General features: G+C 47.1%; 1 protein-coding gene across 1 annotated transcript in view; it reads left to right on the top strand.

Moving 5' to 3' along the window:
* Slc26a8 (solute carrier family 26 member 8) overlaps positions 1–19,228 on the top strand; it is a 46,179-nt gene that overhangs the window by 20,639 nt on the left and 6,312 nt on the right. The window contains exons 5-12 of the mRNA XM_059243881.1: positions 1,254–1,435; positions 5,482–5,646; positions 7,242–7,391; positions 8,740–8,822; positions 13,614–13,761; positions 14,704–14,817; positions 15,904–15,981; positions 18,588–18,700. Of these exons, the coding sequence (XP_059099864.1) occupies positions 1,254–1,435; positions 5,482–5,646; positions 7,242–7,391; positions 8,740–8,822; positions 13,614–13,761; positions 14,704–14,817; positions 15,904–15,981; positions 18,588–18,700 (1,033 nt within the window). The remainder of the gene's footprint in view (positions 1–1,253; positions 1,436–5,481; positions 5,647–7,241; positions 7,392–8,739; positions 8,823–13,613; positions 13,762–14,703; positions 14,818–15,903; positions 15,982–18,587; positions 18,701–19,228) is intronic.

Here is a 19,228-nt window from a genome sequence, read left to right as displayed (position 1 = left end):
CTCAGTGGTTAAGAGCACTTGCTGCTCTTGCAGAAGACCTGGGTTCAGTTCCTAGCACCCACATGGTGATTTGTAACCATCTATAACTCCAGTTACAGGGGATCTGATGCTGTCTTCTGACCTCCACAGGCACCAGGCACACATTTAGTGCACAGACATAGATGCAGGTAAAACACCCATACACATAAAACAAAACAAAATAAGTAAATCTAAAAACAAAACAAAACAAAAAAAACCAAAAAAACCTTAAGTCCATAGTGATTTTTTAATAATGCTAGAATAGATCAGTCCATCTGCTGGGTCCCTAACAACCAAACTCCATGATTTCTAATATAATGTGCCAGCTTAATTAACTTACAATAAGAAATCTGTCATAGTAATCAAAACACTAAGCTCCACAGGACAGACACTTCCTGGGTCAGAAGTCTACCTGCTAACTTAGAAGTGACTAGACTAGCTAAGGTCGTATAAGGAGAAGATTTACTGAACCTAGGTGGACCTGCATAGAAGTCACATCACAAACTGCTCTTTGGAGAGGCTCCCAGTGCACTCTCACTGAAGTAAGTGACCATTCAGTATTATTCTCAGTGTCTTCTCCAGAGCAGCCTGCTGCCTGGCCACCACTCCCAACCCCTAGACATGGGATGTCGCTCTGCTTCTGTGAGTGCGTATTCGCATGCTTGACTCAAACATGCTACATTTGACTATGACCAAAACATGTGTACTCCCACATTCCCGATGTCAACACGAGTACAGAATGAAACCACCTGAAGCCAGTTTTCTCTCTCCCTTCAGAAGCATTGGGTATGATTTTCTTCCTGTTACTCGGATGACACTCTTGACCCCCTCCCTCTCCTCCCCCGCTTTGGACAGGGTCTCACCATGTAGCTCTGGCTAGCCTGAAACTTGCCATGTAGACCAGGCTGAACCTGCCCTCCTAGAGGTCTCTGCCTCCTGAGTGCTGGGGTTAAAGGTGTGTGCCACCGTGCCTGGCTCCATCCTCTTTTAACTTAGTCTCTGGGTGCTGGCACAATGGCTAAGCGTGACGGTAATTCCAGCCCGTCTGTGCTTGAGTCCCACCCTCTATGCCGTGACCCAGAGAGGTGAAGCTCCTGAGCCAGCAGCTCTGGACCTGTGAAGGCCCGGTTCTCGGGCCTGCTTTCTCCTCCTTCTCGATGATGATTTGTTAAACAGCAGCAACGATAATTCAGTTTTTCTAACCTTGCGGTCTGCTCCCCAAACTCCTTTCACAGGCCCCTTCTTCCTCGTCAGTGCTCTCATGATCAACGTCCTGAAGGAGAGACCGTTCAACAACGGCCACCTGATCATGGGAACGTTTGTCAAGGATGACTTTTCTCTCCCGACCTTCTACATAAACTATAACGGATCCTTGAGCATGGTGGCAAGCACAACTTTCCTGACTGGAATTATTCAGGTAGGAGCTGAATCTCCAAATTCTTAAAAAAACGAAAGACGGGGTCTGTTGTGGTTTGAATGTGAAATGTTCCCCTGAGGACTCCTGTGAGTGGACACTGGGTCCTCAGCTGGTGGCACTATTTTGGAAAGCTCCAGATCCTTTAGAAGACAGAGACCCATGGAGGAAGTGAGCTCCTGGGCAGGCCTGGAGGTTTTGTCTGCCGGTCCCACCTCCTGTCTGCTCTTTGCTTCCTATTTTGCAGGCTGTGAGTGAGCAGGGAATGTCATTTGCACACCCCTGCCACCATGCTGCCGTGATGGACATTGGCCCCATCCTACGGGGCACTTGGTCACAGTAGCACCGTGACTAACACAGCAGTCTTAGGAGGCCCTCCTGTAACTGATGTGCCGGAATCATAGTGATTTCTCTCTGAGCACTGGGAGAGTGTACGGATAGTCTTCTCAGACAGGGATCTTCTCCTGCCTTGGAAACTGCCCACACTGACTTAGAATACTATTCTGAGCTTTCTCAACAGCCCTTTCTAAGAAAGAGGAGGGTCCAGGGGCCAAGAGCCCATTCCTGGTTTTTCCTTTCAAGAATCACTCTCTCTAGTCTTGAGACAAGAAGGTGGTCTCATAAGCTGAACTTTTGGTTGACAAGCATCAGAGAACCCAGGTGGAGTTAGATTCCGCAATAACAAGCGCAGCCGAAGGACAGTAACAGTAACAGTAACGCAGCGCTGACCAAAGTCTCCACATTTGCTCTGGTGCTGTCACCAAGGCCACCTGCTGCTCCCCCACCATGCGCCAGCCATTTTTCCAGATTTCCTTCTGTCCTCTCAACTGACCCACACTCTAGCTGATTCTCACCCATCTCCCCAGGGCTGCCTCTCATGAAGTGAGGCCCCAGGAGCCTGCAAAGGTGCTGCCTCAGTGGACAGCACCAATACCTGTGAGCTGACTGCCTCGGGAAATGCTTACGCCTCAGAGAACCTCAGCTCTTTTGTGTATCAATGGGAGTAGTGTGTCTTGCAAGGTCCTTGCAAGGATTAGGTGAGAAATTTCTTGTGAAATAGTCAGCCAGAGCCTGTCCATTGCAAGCACCAGTGAGGTGGTTGCTGTGTAGAAGACGGACTGGCCCTTGAGCACGCCTCTCAATGCCACCCGCCTCTGGTCCTAGCGACTAGGGAGACCAAGACAGGAGGATCACCTGAGCCCAGGAGTTTGAGGCCAGCCTGGGCCACATAATGAGACTCTAATGAAGGAATAAATGAATGAGGATCTAGTTGAAGTATTTTATAAAATGATAGCTACATACTCCCCACGTTTATTTTATTATTTTTTAAAGATTTATTTATTTTGTATGCATGTATTCCTGCAGGCCAGAAGAGGGTACCAGATCTCATTACAGATGGTTGTGAGCCACCATGTGGTTGCTGGGAATTGAACTCAGGACCTCTGGAAGAGCAGCCAGTGCTCTTAACCTCTGAGCCATCTCTCCAGCCCACTCCCCACGTTTATATACATAAATGTACAAGCTTAGCAGGCTGAGAAAACTCTTGAGTAGAAAAACACTGAAAATCCACATGGAGATAAATGACAGCTAAGCTTCTGAAAACTCAAGGCAAAGGGGAGAAAATGCCCCTCAAGCAGCAGGATAAAGGAAAACACCTCAGACAACAGCAGGGTTCTTCTAGGAAACCCCAGGGATAAGAGGGGCTTGTGCCTGTGGGGGTTAAAAGAGGAGCTGAAGAGATGGCTTGGCAGCGGGGAGCAGCACTTGTTGCTCTTGCAGAGGATTCAGGTTCAGTGGCCACCACCCACCGGCTCACAGCCGTGTGGATCTGACGCCCTCTGCTGGCCACAGCAGGCACCAGGCATACACGTGGTACACAGCCCAAGTGGACTGCAGCGTGAGGTCAAAGCCAGTCTGAGCATCTTAAGAAAGTGCAGGAGAGACGGCTAGTGTGTAAAGTGCAGGAGAGACGGCTAGTGTGTAAAGTGCAGGAGAGATGACTAGTGTGTAAAGTGCAGGAGAGATGACTAGTGTGTAAAGTGCAGGAGAGACAGCTAGTATGTAAAGTGCAGGAGAGATGACTAGTGTGTAAAGTGCAGGAGAGACGACTAGTGTGTAAAGTGCAGGAGAGATGACTAGTGTGTAAAGTGCAGGAGAGACGACTAGTGTGTAAAGTGCAGGAGAGATGACTAGTGTGTAAACTGCTGCTGCCCTTACAGAGGTCCAGAGTCCAGTTCCCAGCACCCATGTGGGGCAGCTCACAACACCTGTAACTCCAGTTCCAGGGCTTCTGACACCTTCTTCTGGCCTCCTCGGGCTGCTGTATGCATGGGCAGACACACACAAATACATATACATAAATAAAATATATCGGGGGTGGGAGTGGCACATAACTTTAATCCTAGTACTCAGGAGGTGGATGCAGGTGGATCTCTGTGAGTTCAAGGCCAGCCTGGTGTACAGAGTGAGTTCTGAGACACCCAGGGCTACACAGAGAAACCCTGTCTTGAAAAACCTTAATATATATATATATATATATATATATATATATATATATATATATATACAGAGAAACCCTGTCTTGAAAAACCTTAATATATTATATATATATATATATATATATATATATATATATATATATATATATAATCTTTTAAAAAATTTAAAGTACAAGAAAGGGAGACTTGGGCTGGAGAGATGGCTCAGTGGTATGCCAAAGATTTAAGAAAGTTCCATTGAATCTTCTTTTTATTATTGTTGTTGTTGATTTTTTTGAGACAAGGTCTCGGTCTTGGAACTTGGTATTTAGACCACCTGGCCTCACAGAGATTGCCTGCCTGTGCCACTAGAGTGCTGGGGTCAAAGGCGTGCGCCGCCGCCACCGCCACCGCCATCACCACAGCCCCCATTGCATCTTTTTTGTTTTGTTTTGTTTTGTTTTGTTTTGTTTTTCGAGATAGGGTTTCTCTGTAGTCCTGGCTGTCCTGGAACTCACTCTGTAGACCAGGCTGGCCTCGAACTCACAGAGATCCACCTGGCTCTGCCTCCCAAGTGCTGGGATTAAAGGCATGCACCACCACTGCCTGGCTACCGTTGAATCATTTTTAATACACAGGAGTCACAAGGCCAGGATTTCTGATCTGGCATTTGGGTTTGTTTGCTTGCTTGTTTTGGGACAGGGTCTCACATAGTCCAGGCTGCTCTTAAACTCACTGTGTAGTCATGGACGCCCTTGAACTCCTGATCCTCCTGCCTCCTCCTCCTGAGTGCTGGGGCCGCAGGTGAGCACTACCACATCACGTTCTGCTTCTCAGCCCCTCTTGTCTTTTCCTTTGTGAAAACCTGCATTCCTCAGAGGTGAGAGGGGCTCGGACCCAAGGCCTTTGGAAAGATGAGCCTTGTCCCTGCCATCCTTCCGTTGTCCTTCCTCCATGTTCATCTGGAGGGCAGAGAACCTAGGGAAAGATGCTGAAAGCTGCCAGCGTTTCAGAAGAAAAAGAAGAGTGTGGGCCGGGGCTTGGTTGGAATCTTTTCTGAGCAGAGGCCATGGGGCCCCTGGGGAGTCCAGTTGATGCTATCGCTGACTTGATGACTGTCTTAGTTAGGGTGACTGTGGCTGTGATGAAACACCATGACGGGCACTTGGGGAAGAACGGGTCTGTTTCAGTCACAGATCCATATAACAGTTTGTTATGGCAGTGAAGGCAGAGACTCAAGCAGGACAGGAGCCTGGAGGCAGGAGCTGATGCAGAGCCATGGAGGGTGCTGCTTGCTGGCTTGCTTCTCATGGCATGTTCAACCTGCTTTCTTATAGAACCCAGGACCACCAGCTCAGGGGTGGCACTACCCACAAAGGGCTGGGCCCTCCCCCATCAATCACTAATTAAGAAAATGCCCTGTAGGCTTGCTTACAACCAGATCTTATGGGGTCATTTTCTCTGTTGAGGCTCCTTCCTCTCAGATGACTCTAGCCTGTGTCAAGTTGACATAAAACTAGCCAGCACAGTGACCTGAGTCTCTGTTTTTTTCTTTTCTTCCCAACCCCACAGCTGTCAATGGGTATGTTGGGAATGGGTTTCATGGCCACATACCTTCCAGAGGCCGCAATCAGCGCTTACCTAGCTGCTGTGGCCCTACACATCATACTGGCCCAGATGACATGCGTCTTTGGGATTATGATCAGTTTCCACGCTGGTCCCGTCTCCTTCTTCTACGTGAGTAACCTCAAGCCTCTCCAGAGTTTACATAGCCCTCCTCTGGCCTAGGAAGAAAGGTGGGCCCAAGTGGACATACTTCTGCCTGTACCAGAAGGATAAGAGGGCCCAGAAGTAACTCCATCTCCTGTGGGTTTCTGGTCAACTGCAGAAGCTGGTTTGAGCATATGCTCAGATGCAATAACCACTTCAACTCAGTCTTTTAAGCCAGATGGTTTGAATTAAAATTTGTCCATGGAGCAGGGCAGTGGTGTATACTCCTTTAACCCCAGCTCTCAGGAGGCAGAGGCAGGTGGATCTCTGAGTTCGAGGCTGAGAAACAGAGATCCTGTTTTAACACAGAGAAACCCTGCCTTAAAAAAAAAAAAAAAAAAAAAAAATTGGTCATGGGGTCAGTGAGATGGCTCAGCTGGTAAAGTTGACTGCCAGCAAGTGTGTAGACCTAAGCTGCATCCCTGTAGCCTACCTGCAGGAAGGAGAGAATGGACTACCAAAAGTTGTGTAGACACACACATACTTACATGCTCATACACTAAATAACTAACTTTAAAAAAATTAAATTTACAGGAAAGGCGCAAAGCTACACAGAGAAACCCTGTCTCGAAAAACCAAAAAAAAAAAAAAAAATTAAATTTAGCATGGCAGTGGTAGCACATGCCTTTAATCCCAGAACTCAGGAGGCAGAGCAAGGTGGATCTCTGTGAGTTCAAGGCCAGCCTTGTCTACAGAATGAAATCCAGGAAAGGCACAAAGCTATACAGAGAAACCCTGTCTCGAAAAAAAATTAAATTTCATCATGAAGTTACTATTTCATAATTCTCCCTATCGCGTGTCACATAGCAGACTTGTATCCTGAATACACAGGGGTGTAAGTAGCCCCCAAATGCAGAAACAAAACAGAAGTTCAGCTAAAGAACATGCATGGCCTGAAAAATAACAGTGGACAGTTAACAAATAGAATTTTCACACTCAAGAGGCAGAGGCAGGTGAATCTTCAGTAGTGTTGAGGCCAGGCCTTTCTATATAGCAAGTTCCAGGCCAGCCAGGAACCTCCAACCCCCCCAAGACAGATTCTTAGGTCCTTTCCCTTACAATGAAACATATAAATATATTCTCTCTTTATTCAACATTATTGCCTTTTTTAGTATCTACTCTTCAATTTAAAAACCAAAATAAAACAACATATTAAGCCAAGTAAATCTGGTGGCTCAGGTTTGTAATCTCACTCACTTGGGAGACTGAAGCAGGAGGATCACAAGTTCAAAGACTGCTTGTCCTACAAGATAAGTTCAGCTAATGAGGTCAGCTTGGGCAATTTAATGAGACCTCATCTCAACTGAATAAAATAGAGGGCTGGAGATACACTGCAGTGGAAGAACACTTGTTCACCATGAGCAAGGCCCTAGGTTCAATCCCTAGCATGGAGGAAAATTACCGAAACTGCACAGCCCCCATACCCACCCTCAGTGTTCCAGCAGGGCCCAGGTGACCCCAGCAGCTCTTCTTTGCTTTTTAATTTGGGAAGAATGCCCATTTTTAGATTCCAGCAACCGTGATATCCCTAAGGAAAGCTCCACAATGTTTTCTTCTTGCAGAACATAATTAACTACTGCGTAGCTCTCCCCAAAGCCAACTCCACCAGCATCCTGCTGTTCCTCACCGCTGTGGTGGCTCTGAGAATTAACAAGTGCATCCGCATTTCCTTCAACCGCTACCCCATCGAGTTCCCCATGGAGCTGTTTCTGGTAGGTGTCTTCCATGAGTGATGGTGAATACGCCCTTTAAAAAAAGCATAAAACTTATAACCTAGGAAGACAGAGAAGACGCTATGAAACAAGAATCAAGGGCAGGGGATGGTTAAGAGTGTTTGCTGGACTTTTAATCCTGGCACTTGGGAGGCCGAGGCAGGCAGATCACTGAGTTCCAGGACAGCCAGGGCTATGCAGAGAAACCCTGTCTTGAAAAACCAAGAAACAAAATTGGGTCTTGCTCAGGCGTACTTGACAGTAGAGTTTTATATACTTGCCTGCACATGGAGAGGTTTGGGCATGTTATAGTTACCTTTAGTCAGATGGAGAGGTTTGGGCATGTTATAGTTACCTTTAGTCAGGCTAGTCAACGCCTCTGCCACCACACAGGTGTATCTCCTTTGCTCCTTTGTTTTGGTCAGCTCAAGCTGGCCTCCAACTCTCAGCCTACCCTCAAGTTCTGGGGTTACAGACACAGAGCCCCACGGCCAGCTAATGGATACAGAGCCCATGGCCAGTGATCATCTTTTCATTGTGAAAACATTTAAGATCCTTCGCTTTCCCAGTTTTCAAGTCTACAGTACACTATTATTAACTGTAGGCCCCAGGCTGTACCAACAATGATCTCTACCCAAATGCTTATGTTTTTAAAATGTGTCATGTGTGTGGTGTGTATGTATGCACACATGTGTGTTTGAGAGCACTTGCCCATGTGGGCACATTAGAGGCCAGAGGTTGACATCAGGTTTTCTTCTGTTGCTCTCTACCTTGGCTTTTCTTTTCATTTAAATTTTTTTTAATTCTCTGTATGTGTGTATGTCAGGGGTATATACATGTGAATATAAGGGCCCTCAGAGTCCAGAAGAGGATATTGGGTCCCCTGGAGCAGCAGTCACAGACGGTTCTGAGGCAGTGATGTGGGTGCCGGGAACTGAACTTGGGTCCTCTGGAAGAACAAGCATGTGCTCTTAAGCCCTGAGTGCCTCTCCAGCCCCTCCCCTTTGTTCCTCTGAGAAAGGCTCTCACTGAACCTGGAGTTCCGATTAGCCAAACGGGCTGGTCTGTGGGCTCTTAGGACGCACACACCGGTGGTGCCTGTGCTGGAGGCTGGTGGGGAGAGAGGCCCCAGCATCCCTCTGTCCCCATCCATGTGTCAGAGACCAGGGTTGCCCTTGCTTTGTTCCAATGCCAAAAGGAGCTTGGAGAATCAAAATAGAAGGCCTCTCTTGATTTTCCAGTCAGGACAGCCCGCATCTCATTCCCTGTTACACTGGGCCTCTGCACCTCGCTTCTGGAAGCAATGCACAGTCTTTAATCGCATGCTTCCCCTTTGAACTCTCGACAGATCCTTGGCTTCTCCATACTTACAAACAAGATAAGCATGGCTACAGAGAACAGCAAGATGCTGGTCAACATGATCCCTTACAGGTCAGTCACTTTCCTTTCTTCTTCCTTTTGGTTTGTTGGTTTCGGTTTTTCTGAGACAGGGTTTCTCTGTACCTAGCCCTGGCTGTCCCGGAACTCTGTAGATCAGGCTGGCCTTGAACTCAGAGATCCTCCTGCCTCTGCCTCTGAGTGCTGGGATTAAAGTCCTGCACCACCAACAACAACCAGTGTCATTCTACCTTTCAAGATGGCTTTTCCTTTATTGATTGATTGATTGATTAATTGATTGATTTTTTGTGACAGGGTCTTGCTGTATAGCCCAGGTTAGCCTCAAACTCACTGTCTTTCTGTGGTTGTATTTTAAAATTGACTCTCAGTGGGCTTGGCAGGTGGAGCCAAGGGGCACAGCAGAAAGTCACTCATACCATGAGATAGCGCTTGCGCGCTCACATGAAAAGTTTTATTATTAAAGGGGGAAGGCAGAAGGAGAAGGGAAGAGAAGGGGGCGGAGAGAGAGGGTGGCAAGAAAGAGGAAGGAAGAGAGAGAAGGAGGAGGGGTTTTTTCTTAAAGAGGACTTTAAGTAAGATGTCAGGACACTGGGCGGGTCCCCAAGGGGCCAGTCTGAATGCTAATCCCTGCTTCAACTTCAAAAGTCCTGGGATGACCGGGATGAGCGTGCCTTCACGGCCAGCTGTTCTTCCCTTCTCACACCTTCTCTAGGCTTCTCTCCACATGGCCTACCTCAGAGTCTTTCCTAGCAGTACTTGGCTACTGCTAAGTTCACCTAGAACACATGTACAGACCTCAGCCTTCCAGCCAAGGTCAAGTGTGGAACAGAGGTTGTGAGCAAACGGGCCAGCAGCACAGCTGTTTCTCCTCTACTCACTCCCTGTCACTTTTCTCCTCCTAAGAGAGCCTGTCAGCTTACTAAGACACCTGCTGGATGCCCAGAACACCAGAGACTTGGTTCTCTTTTCTGTAGGCATTATGGGTCTACAGAGCCCCGCCCTGGTCTGATTAACTTCCAAGAGCAGAGCAAGAAAGCCATGCATGTAGCGCCCACATGTAATCCCAGCATTTAGGGGGTGGAGGTAGGAGGATTAGGAGTTAAAGGCTAGCCTTGGTTACACATCAATCACAAGGCTAACCTGGGCTGCATGAGACTATCCCCCTCCCCCAAACAACAACAACAAAAGATAGGACGAGAGATGCATTTCCTAGTGTCTCTAATAGGAACACAGGGTTCCATGTTGGGGAGAACTGTGGCTTCACCGTCACCCACTTGAGTGTGGGTTGCAGCGGCTCTCCCCTTCCTCTCCCTCCTTCTCTTCTTTAAATTGGGCTGGGGTTGAAGCTAGAGCCTCTCACGGGCCAAGCAAGCACTCGGCCATTGCACAGCACTTTCTTCTAATTGGGTAGCTTCCTCTGACCATGCTGGCAGCTCTGAGGGAGTCACGACTCCTCTGCATTTGGTTCATCTGTCGAGTGACTGTAGGGCAGACTCTTGCTGCCGTCAGACAGTTACCGTTTGGACTTTGATCAGAAAGGACTAGACTGAATTGTCTTGACCCACAGGCAGACTTTTAAAGAACACTGCTCATGTCTCCACAGTGTTCAAAGGGGAATCCCAAGGGCTAGGAACACTGGCTGAACTCCAGGATAACAACAGGCAGGCTGTTTTATGCATCATGTTGAACCAGGCCCATCTCCTAACCATTCCCTTTGAAATGCAGTGATGGCCAAATGCATTTGACATCCTACCCAATAACAGGCAGGAGCAGACACTGCCTCTCCAGCATGGGGCAGGAGGACGAGGGGAAGTCAGATGACGAGAACAGTGATGGGGTGAACACTTCGTATTTACTTCCTCTGCCCCCCACAGTAGTACAAGGGGCACAGTCTTCCTGTGGGAGAAACTGAGGCTTGTCAGGTTAGAGGACACATCCAGACAGTGGCACAGCCACTGTTGAAACTCATTTCTGTGTCATTCCCAAGTCTCTGATGAAAACCAATGGACTATACCAATACTCAGTGTGCTTGCATTCCTTTGTTGTGGTTGTTGTTGTTGTTGTTGTTTGAGACAGGGTTTCTCTGTGTAACAGCCCTGGCTGTCCTGGAACTCACTTTATAGACCAGGCTGGCCTCGAACTCACAGAGATCCACCTGGAATCAAAGGTGTGCATACCACCATGCCCAGCAACTTGCATTCTTTTTAAACATTTTTTTCTGTTTTATTTTTTTTGTGTTTTTTTTCTTCTTTACATTTTTTTGGTGGGGGATTGCATGCTACAGCATGCATATGGAGGTCCAAGGACAACTTGTGGGAGTTGGTTCTTTCCTTATATCATGAGAGTCCCAGGAATCTCACTCAGGACGTCAGGCTTGGTGGAGAGCAGCAGTGAGCATTACCCACTGAGCCATCTCTCAGCCTGGTTTGTATTCTTAATGGCTCCCAAAACACATAGCCCACTTCAGTTATCTTTAAGATTCACATATAGAGAAGAAAACGTTTCAAAAATCCAATTTAAACATTGCTTTGAATGTTCTTTATTTGCCCCCCTCCTTTTTTTTATTATTATTATTTATCCATGGCTGCCAAGAACTGGTAAAATTGGACACTGTAACTTAACTCCTGCTATGCTCATATTTCCTGGTGTTTTCTGTTTTATTGCTTTGGGTAATGGTTTTGGCTTTTGTGGTACAGGTAGTCCAGACCATCGTTGAATTCCTGACCCTCCAGCATGCACATCCCAAATACTCCAATTATAAATGTGCTCTATCACATCCAGCTTCTTTTTAATTTTGATTTGCTGGTAAGAATTGAGCAGAGGGTGGTGGTGATGTATGCCTTTAATCCTAGCACTCGGGAGGCAGAGGCAGGTCCATCTCTGTGATTATGAAGCCAGCCTGGTCTACAGAGCAAGTTCTAGGATAGCCTGGGCTACACAGGGAAACCCTGTCTCGGAAAACCAAAAAAAAAAAACAACCCAAAACAAACAAAAAGGGATTGAGTGACACAGATAGCAGAAGGAGGGGAAACAGTGACCTGCATTGTTGGGTTTGTGTAGGGAACAGCATTTACTGTTTACCTCTTTGGAGTAATCACTTTCTTACCCAACTCCATAAATGAACAAAAATGGAGATGTAGACTTTAACCCTGAACTAGGAAGTTTTCACTGGATAAGCTATTATTGCTCTGCAGAAAAGTCTACCACAAAAATAGAGAAATGAAAGATGGGCCATATCCATTCTCCTAAATTAGGCGTAAAGGACTGTGTCGGCATGAAGATATATATTCATCCATCCACACATAGGTGCATATGTGTATATAAGCTCCCTCAACCATCAGGGTTTCTTTCCCTTTTTTGACTTTTCCTATTGTGAATGTTAAACACGTTTGAAGGTTAACCCTCTCATGTCCTGAGAGGAAGCCCGTGTGGTTCTGTCATATTATCATTTTATATGTTGGTCAGATCTCTTCTATTTTGGTCATGAAAAACGTTGGCTGAGATTGTCTTTTCCTTACGTCTTCAGTTTCTGGAAGTTTCTATAAAACTGGCATGATTTCCTTCCTTACACACTTGGTAGAATCCACCAGTGAAGCTATGTAGGCCTGAAGGTTTCACTGTGGGAAGGCTCTTAATTATAATTCAGTTTGAAATGTGCTATTTTTAAGTTTGTGTTTTGGAGATGGGGTCTTAGGCAGCCCAAGCATTGAACTCCTGGCCCTGTGGACTCTGCTTCGGAGGTTCTGGGTTTTTGACAGGCAAATGCTCATGCCCAGCTTGTATGTTATTAAACAAAACTCTTATTAGGTCTCGGTCACCTTCTCGTGGTAAAATACTCCGTGACGGAAGCAGCACAAGGGAGAGGGTTTAGTCTAGCTTATAAGGCAAGCATGCAGCCTCCCGTGCTTGAGGAGGCCAAGGAGGCCTTCTCCATCAGGAAGCAGAGGGGAGGCGTGCACCCTCCTCTTGCAGTCCTGGCTCCCAGCCATGAACAGCACTGCCCACAGTGGGCAGGTCTCCCCCAGACACACCCAGAGGCTCGTCTCCCAGGTAATGCAGATTCTTCAGGTTGACAGTGGCTGCCAACCATCACACCGTGTGATCATTGTGTCTGCTTCGGGTTATCTGTTGCTCCTGGAGAACACTTTGTTAATTTGAATCATTCCCAACATTTGCTCATTAATTCTGAATTATCAAATACACTGGTATAAAGTTATTTGTGCCACTCTTTCGTTATCATTTTGACATACCGGAAGATTCATTCTTTAAAGTGCACAGTTCAGTGAGCCAGGCGTGAGTGCACAACTGGAACCCCAGCCTGGGGAGGCAGACGGTGGCCTGGGAACCTGGTTCAGATCGAGATCAGCCTGGGATACCTGAGGTTCCGATTCAGAAAGTGAGAAAACAAACTCCAGGAGAGATGGTGTGGGTGGAAGTTGTATGTACCCCAATGAAGGGCAGGGAGGAGAGCCTGTCCTGAAGAATGTGAATCCTGGATGGAGGGTCAACCTTCAGCACACCCCGCAGAATGCTCTCAGGCAGCAGCAGAAACATCCTCCTCCAATCACACCTGGTGTGTGTCCTCACTGTAAGGAGGGACTAGGACTGAGCCCACAGAGGATGTTGTTTTGATGGCCTTGGGAACCTGGCTCAGCTCACTCGCTGCATCGGCAAGCCACTGCCTCCATTGCTCTGTTTGCCCTTTCGTGTTGTTAAGAAGGGAAAACAGACAGGCGGGGGAGGGACCAGGAGGCCTGCCTGGCGTGAGGAGGCACAGTAAGGGACTCCTTACCACCCAGCAGTAATTCCACTCTTCTTTTCCAGCTTCGTGTTCCCCGAGACTCCAGATTTCAGCATTCTTACCAGAGTTATTTTACAAGCCATGTCTTTATCTTTAGTGAGCTCCTTTCTGCTTGTATCTCTGGGCAAGAAGATTGCCAACTTCCATAACTACAGAATCAATTCCAACCAGGTGAGGGAGCCCGTGTGCCCTTGTTCTCTGATTTGAGCCCCCCCCCCCCCAATGAAGGTTACATTCCTCTTTAACCAGAGTTACTTGCACCATAATTTGGACTGCAACCACATGAGGTATCTGAGAAGTGGAGGATGTGTAACTTTGAACTCATACAAGCATTATTCCTCTAGAATGGATATATATGGTGCAGAGAGGCAAAGAATTAACCAGATAAAGATGTTGGGTGGCACATCTTTATTACCCAACACTCAAGAGGCAGAGGCAGGATAAGAGTTAAAGGCCAGCCTTACCTTCATAGCAAGTGAAGCTAGCCTGGGCTACATGAGATCCTGTCCCAAAACAGGGTAGCGAGTGATAACACATGGCATGGTACTGCTGAGCTAGCAGAGTTCCCGTCTTCCTTCCCTGTGGCGGCCGCAGAAGCCAGATGCATGCTGGGGCACCAGTGCCACAAGATAGCAATACAGAACCAGGCTGCTCGTATCTGTCATTACGACAATGCCCTGCCTTTGGCCTTTGCTTTTATTTTTTAGGAAAAATCTCCAACTACTCTGAAAGTGATACTTTCCCGAAAAGTCAAGAGGGACACAGAGGCAAGCGGTGTCCCAGCCAGACACTTAGGTTAGTGTAGAGGGGGGAGAGGCCAGCACTGAGCTCTCTGTGTGTGTCCAAGTCCCAGGGGTCATGAAAAAGAGGAAAAAGCAGGAGTCAGCTTTATTACTTTCAGAAAGTACTTCCCTTATGATCAGAGGCTAGGCCAGAGACACAATGTGATCTAGATCAGATCAGCCCTTCCTGTATGCTTCCTGAGGCTACGGCCAAGTCTTCTTGGAAGGGCATAAGAACTTTAACTTCAGCCTCTCAAGGCAATGTACCTCTAGCTCAAAATCAGATTCCTCAACAAAGAGTGGGCTCAAAGGCCTTTCTGTCTCTTTACAGGATTTAATAGCCATCGGCCTCTGCAACGTGGTCAGCTCCTTTTTCAGGTCTTGTGTGTTCACGGGTGCTATGGCGAGGACTGTTATCCAGGACAAATCTGGAGGAAGACAGCAGGTGTGTTGAAAAGGGATCCCACCCCTAGTGTGTCCCCATAAGGAAAGAGATGCACGTCTGTCTGTATGGCTGTTTGTAGAAGGGCTTCATCTGGGTTGATTTTGCTGTAATGTTCTAGTCAGTGGAGAGACTCTGGGAAGAGTTTGGATCCCATGCTCACCTTAATTTTTGCTCAGATTTTGTCTTAAAAGTTATTGGGAGGGGCACAAGGTAGCACATGCCTATAATTCCAGCACTCATCTCTAGCCCTGCTGGGGGTCTGGAGAGATGACTCAATGGTTAAGAGTACTTACTGCTCTTAGAGAAGACCCAGGTTTGATACCCAGCACTCACATCAGATGGATCACAAACACCCATAACTCCAGTTCTGGGATATCCATCGTCTTCTTCTGGGCTCCTCAGGCACCAGGCACACACATGATGCAAATATATACATGCAGGCAAATAATCATCACATAAAATAAAAACAACCTTTTAAAAAGATGCAACACACCAGGCGTGGGGGTGTACACTTTTAATCCCAGCACTCAGGAAGCAGAGACTGTGAGTTCGAGACCAGACTGGTCTACATAGTGAGTAAGTTCCAAGACAGCTAGGGCTACATCATGAGGTCCTCTTTCAAATACAAACAGAAAAGATGAAAGACCACTGAAAACGGGAAGTTGTCAAAGCTCCCAGCAACACAGGACAGGCGGGGGCATCCAGTTACACAGGAAGTAGAGTGGGTGGGACTTGGGGCTGTCAGTGAGCTATCTGCTTGGGGGTGGAGTTTCTAAGTTGTGTGAGGAGTGGCTAACGTTTTGAAGGAATACAAGCCATATACTTTAGGAGATCCATAGTCCCAAGCTGTGACAATTAGGATTCCAGGGAAAACTGGAACGTTCCAGTCAGCAGTCACATGACACTTATGAATTGACTACTGTGTGTGGACTGCTTCACTAAGATCCTAAAAGGCATGTGTGCTGAACCCCTAACTCCTCTTAAGAAAAACAAATGGCGTGCTTCCCCGCAAACAGAAGGCCTCAGTTGAAGACAGGGACCAGCACGCTCCTGACGGTTTCTCTCCAACCGGCTCTGTCTCCTCAGTTTGCATCTCTGGTAGGCGCAGGTGTGATGGTGCTCCTGATGGTGAAGATGGGGAGCTTCTTCCACAATATGCCCAATGTAAGTGGGATTGAATGAAAAAGGTAAATCAGGAAAGGTGGGATCTGGGGGCTGGAGAGACGGTTCCGTCGTCAAGGAGCCCGGGGTGGTTCCAGCCCCCGCATGGCAGCTCACAACTTTCTATAACTCCAGTCCCCAGGGATTCATTGCCCTCTTCTGGCTTCTTCAGGCACTTCATGCATGTGGCACACATACAGACATGCAGGCAAACACGCATTCACATAAAAATAAACACATCTGAAAAGAAAGAAAGAAAGAAGGAATCTTGGTCGAGCATCCATGCAGAGAGTTGCATTTTCCTGGTCTCCAGTCGTTTTTCTTCAGATAATAACATCTTGGAGCCAGGGAGATGACTCAGTGGGCAAGGGTGCTTGCTGTAAAAGCATGAGTACCTGAGTTCAGTACTCAGCACTCATGGAAAAGCCAGGCGTGGCTACATGTATGTAACCCCCACACTAGGAGGAGGTGGGCAGAGGCAGGAGGATTGCTGGGGCTTGCTGACTAGCCAGCCTAGCTTTTTAAAAAAAAAAAAAAAAATGGCCAGCTTCCGGTTCAGTGAGCAGCCTTATCTAAGGAGAATATGGAATATGGTGAAGAGAGACAGAGCAGGACGTTTGAGGTTCTCCTCTCCTCTCCTCTCTGTGCTTAGGCACACAAACACCCTCAAACTCACAGACCAACGCAGACAGCAATAATCATGGTAGTGTCTCCATCATAAGGTTGGACATTAAGCATGATTATGTGGAATCCATGTCTGTATGTAATCCATGCCTATATTCGTGTAACACAAGATCATGTTAAACTCAGTCAGTGGCCAAGAAACACGATCACGATTGGCCTCATTAAGCTGTAAGTTCAGCTTCAGGTGTGGGGATTCAGTGAGGAACGACAAACCAGATTCAGATGCATGACTCCATTGCCAGTGAGACTCAGCCACTTAACGCTTTTGTCTGCCTTTTGTGTCTGAACTCTGCCCCTCCACTGCTGTCTCATGGCCTCTTGGTTATCCACAGCATCGGAAGACTGGGGCCTGCAGACTGACTTCCAGCTCTGTGTTCAGCTGGGTGTGTCTGCTTCACTGGATCCCTTCCTCCCTTTGTTTGAGACATGACCTGACCGGTAACCATATCGTGTGTTTATTACATCTGTAACCGAGTGACTCTAAGCAATAATAGAGGTTCATGCCCAAATACACAGAACATACCAGAATGTTAGCCGTGGCTATCTATCTCTTCAGTGATAAAAATTACCCAGACCAGGCATGGTGACATACACTTGTAATTCTAGCACCCAGTATACAGAGACGGGAGGATTGTCAGCCAGCCTAGTCAGGTAGTGAGTTGAAGGGTAGCCAGAGCTACATAGAGAGACCTTGTCTCATAGAAACAAACAAAAAAAAAGTTTTTTTTTAAATGAAATTATGTAGGAATGTAATTAATTTTTAATCAAGTGAATGTTTCCCCTTAGTATTCAGAAAGGACATAGCTTTGTTGTACATGGCTTTATGATGAGATTCGTTTCCTGGAGATATTCCTTGCCTCAGGTTCAAAGAAAAATAATTCAGCCAGGCGGTGGTGTTACACACTTTTAGTCCCAGCACTGGGGGAGGCAGAGGCAGGCAGATCTCTCTGAGTTTGAGGCCAGCCTGGTCTACAGAGCAAGTTCCAGGATGGCCAGGATTACACAGAGAAACCCTGTCTCAAAAAACAAAAACAAAAAACCCAAAAGAAAAAGAAGAATTCTACCAACCCCTGTGGAGTTAAGATGCTTTCCTTCCCCACAACTTCTGACATTATTTTTGGTTGGAGATTTTTTTGTTTTTGTTTTTGTTTGGTTTGGTTTGGTTTTTGGTTTTTGAACATAGGATTTCTCTGTGTAACAGCCAGGACTGTTCTGGAACTGGCTTTGTAGACCAGACTAGCCTCAAACTCACAGAGATCTGCCTGCCTTTGCTTCCCAGGTGCTGGGATCAAAGGCGTGCACCACCATGCCTGGCTCCCCTTTCTGACATTGTTAAAAGCTTGGCTACAGGGTCTCTGTAGAGATGGCTCAGCAGTTAAGAGCACTTGACTCCTCTTCCAGAGGTCTGAGTTCAATTCCCAGCAACCACATGGTGGCTCACAACCATCTGTTATGGGATCAGATTCCTTCTTCTGGAGATCATGAAGACAGTGTGCTCATATGCATAAAATACAAGAATAAATAATCTTTAAAATTAGGTAAAATCAATATCAATTTATTTCTAAAAAAAAAAGTGCCAGGTGGTGGCACACACCTGTAATCCCAGCACTCAAGAGGCAGAGGCAGGCGGATCTCAGTGAGTTCGAGGCCAGCCTGGTCTCCAGAACGAGTTAGTTCCAGGACAGCCAGGACTGTTACACAGAGAGACATAAAGCGGTGGGGGAGAAGCCACACCCGACCCTGCCCGTGCTGTGCCCTCTTCTGCCTATGCACTGTGCTGTGTCCTCATTGAGCGTTCTCAGAAAGCAAGCACAAACTTGGGCCCCCAGCCAGGTCTGACCTTGGCATGACCTTGGCTAATGTGACACACTAGAGCAAAGTGGGGAAGAGCAAGGCAGTTAAAGCTGTTTCTCTTTCTCCCTCAGGCCGTGCTGGCGGGGATCATCCTGAGCAATGTGATACCCTACCTTGAAACCATTTACAACTTGCCCAGTCTGTGGAGGCAGGACCAATATGACTGTGTGAGTACAGATGTGGGGTGGGGGGGGATATGGATGGATGGATGGAGTTGGAGCCTGCAGAGGGAACAGAATCAGCTGGGGCTGAGCTGCAGGCAGCATCCCCAAGCATCTCCAAAGGGGCAATCGAGGGTAATGTCAGTCAGTCTTGCCACTAGAGACCCTGGAACCCACCTGAGAAAGCTGGGCATTGTGGCACACACTTAGAACCCCAGGACTAGAAAGGCAGAGGCAGGGGCATCCCTGGAACTTGCTGGCCAACAGCCTAGCCTACAAGGAGCTCTAGGCCAATGTGAGACCCAGTCTGAAAAACATAAAGTGTATAAGTTCCTCTGGCCTCCACATGCAGGCACACACATGTACAGTCATCTATGCAGACACGTATGACTACCACAGCAACATGAGCACTCACATACATATATAAAATGAATACAATTTAAAAAATAAATATGTATAATTACATATTTAAAATAAATATGTTTAATTACAGACAATTAACTATCATTCCATGAGTTCTGATTGGCTTTCCAAGTGTGATTTCTCATGTC

The sequence above is a fragment of the Peromyscus eremicus genome, chromosome 16_21 (assembly GCF_949786415.1).
Source record: "Peromyscus eremicus chromosome 16_21, PerEre_H2_v1, whole genome shotgun sequence".
In the NCBI taxonomy this organism is placed as follows: domain Eukaryota; kingdom Metazoa; phylum Chordata; class Mammalia; order Rodentia; family Cricetidae; genus Peromyscus; species Peromyscus eremicus.
The sequence above is the reverse complement of the archived record's forward strand: the minus strand, read 5'-3'. Positions and strand labels throughout refer to the sequence as shown.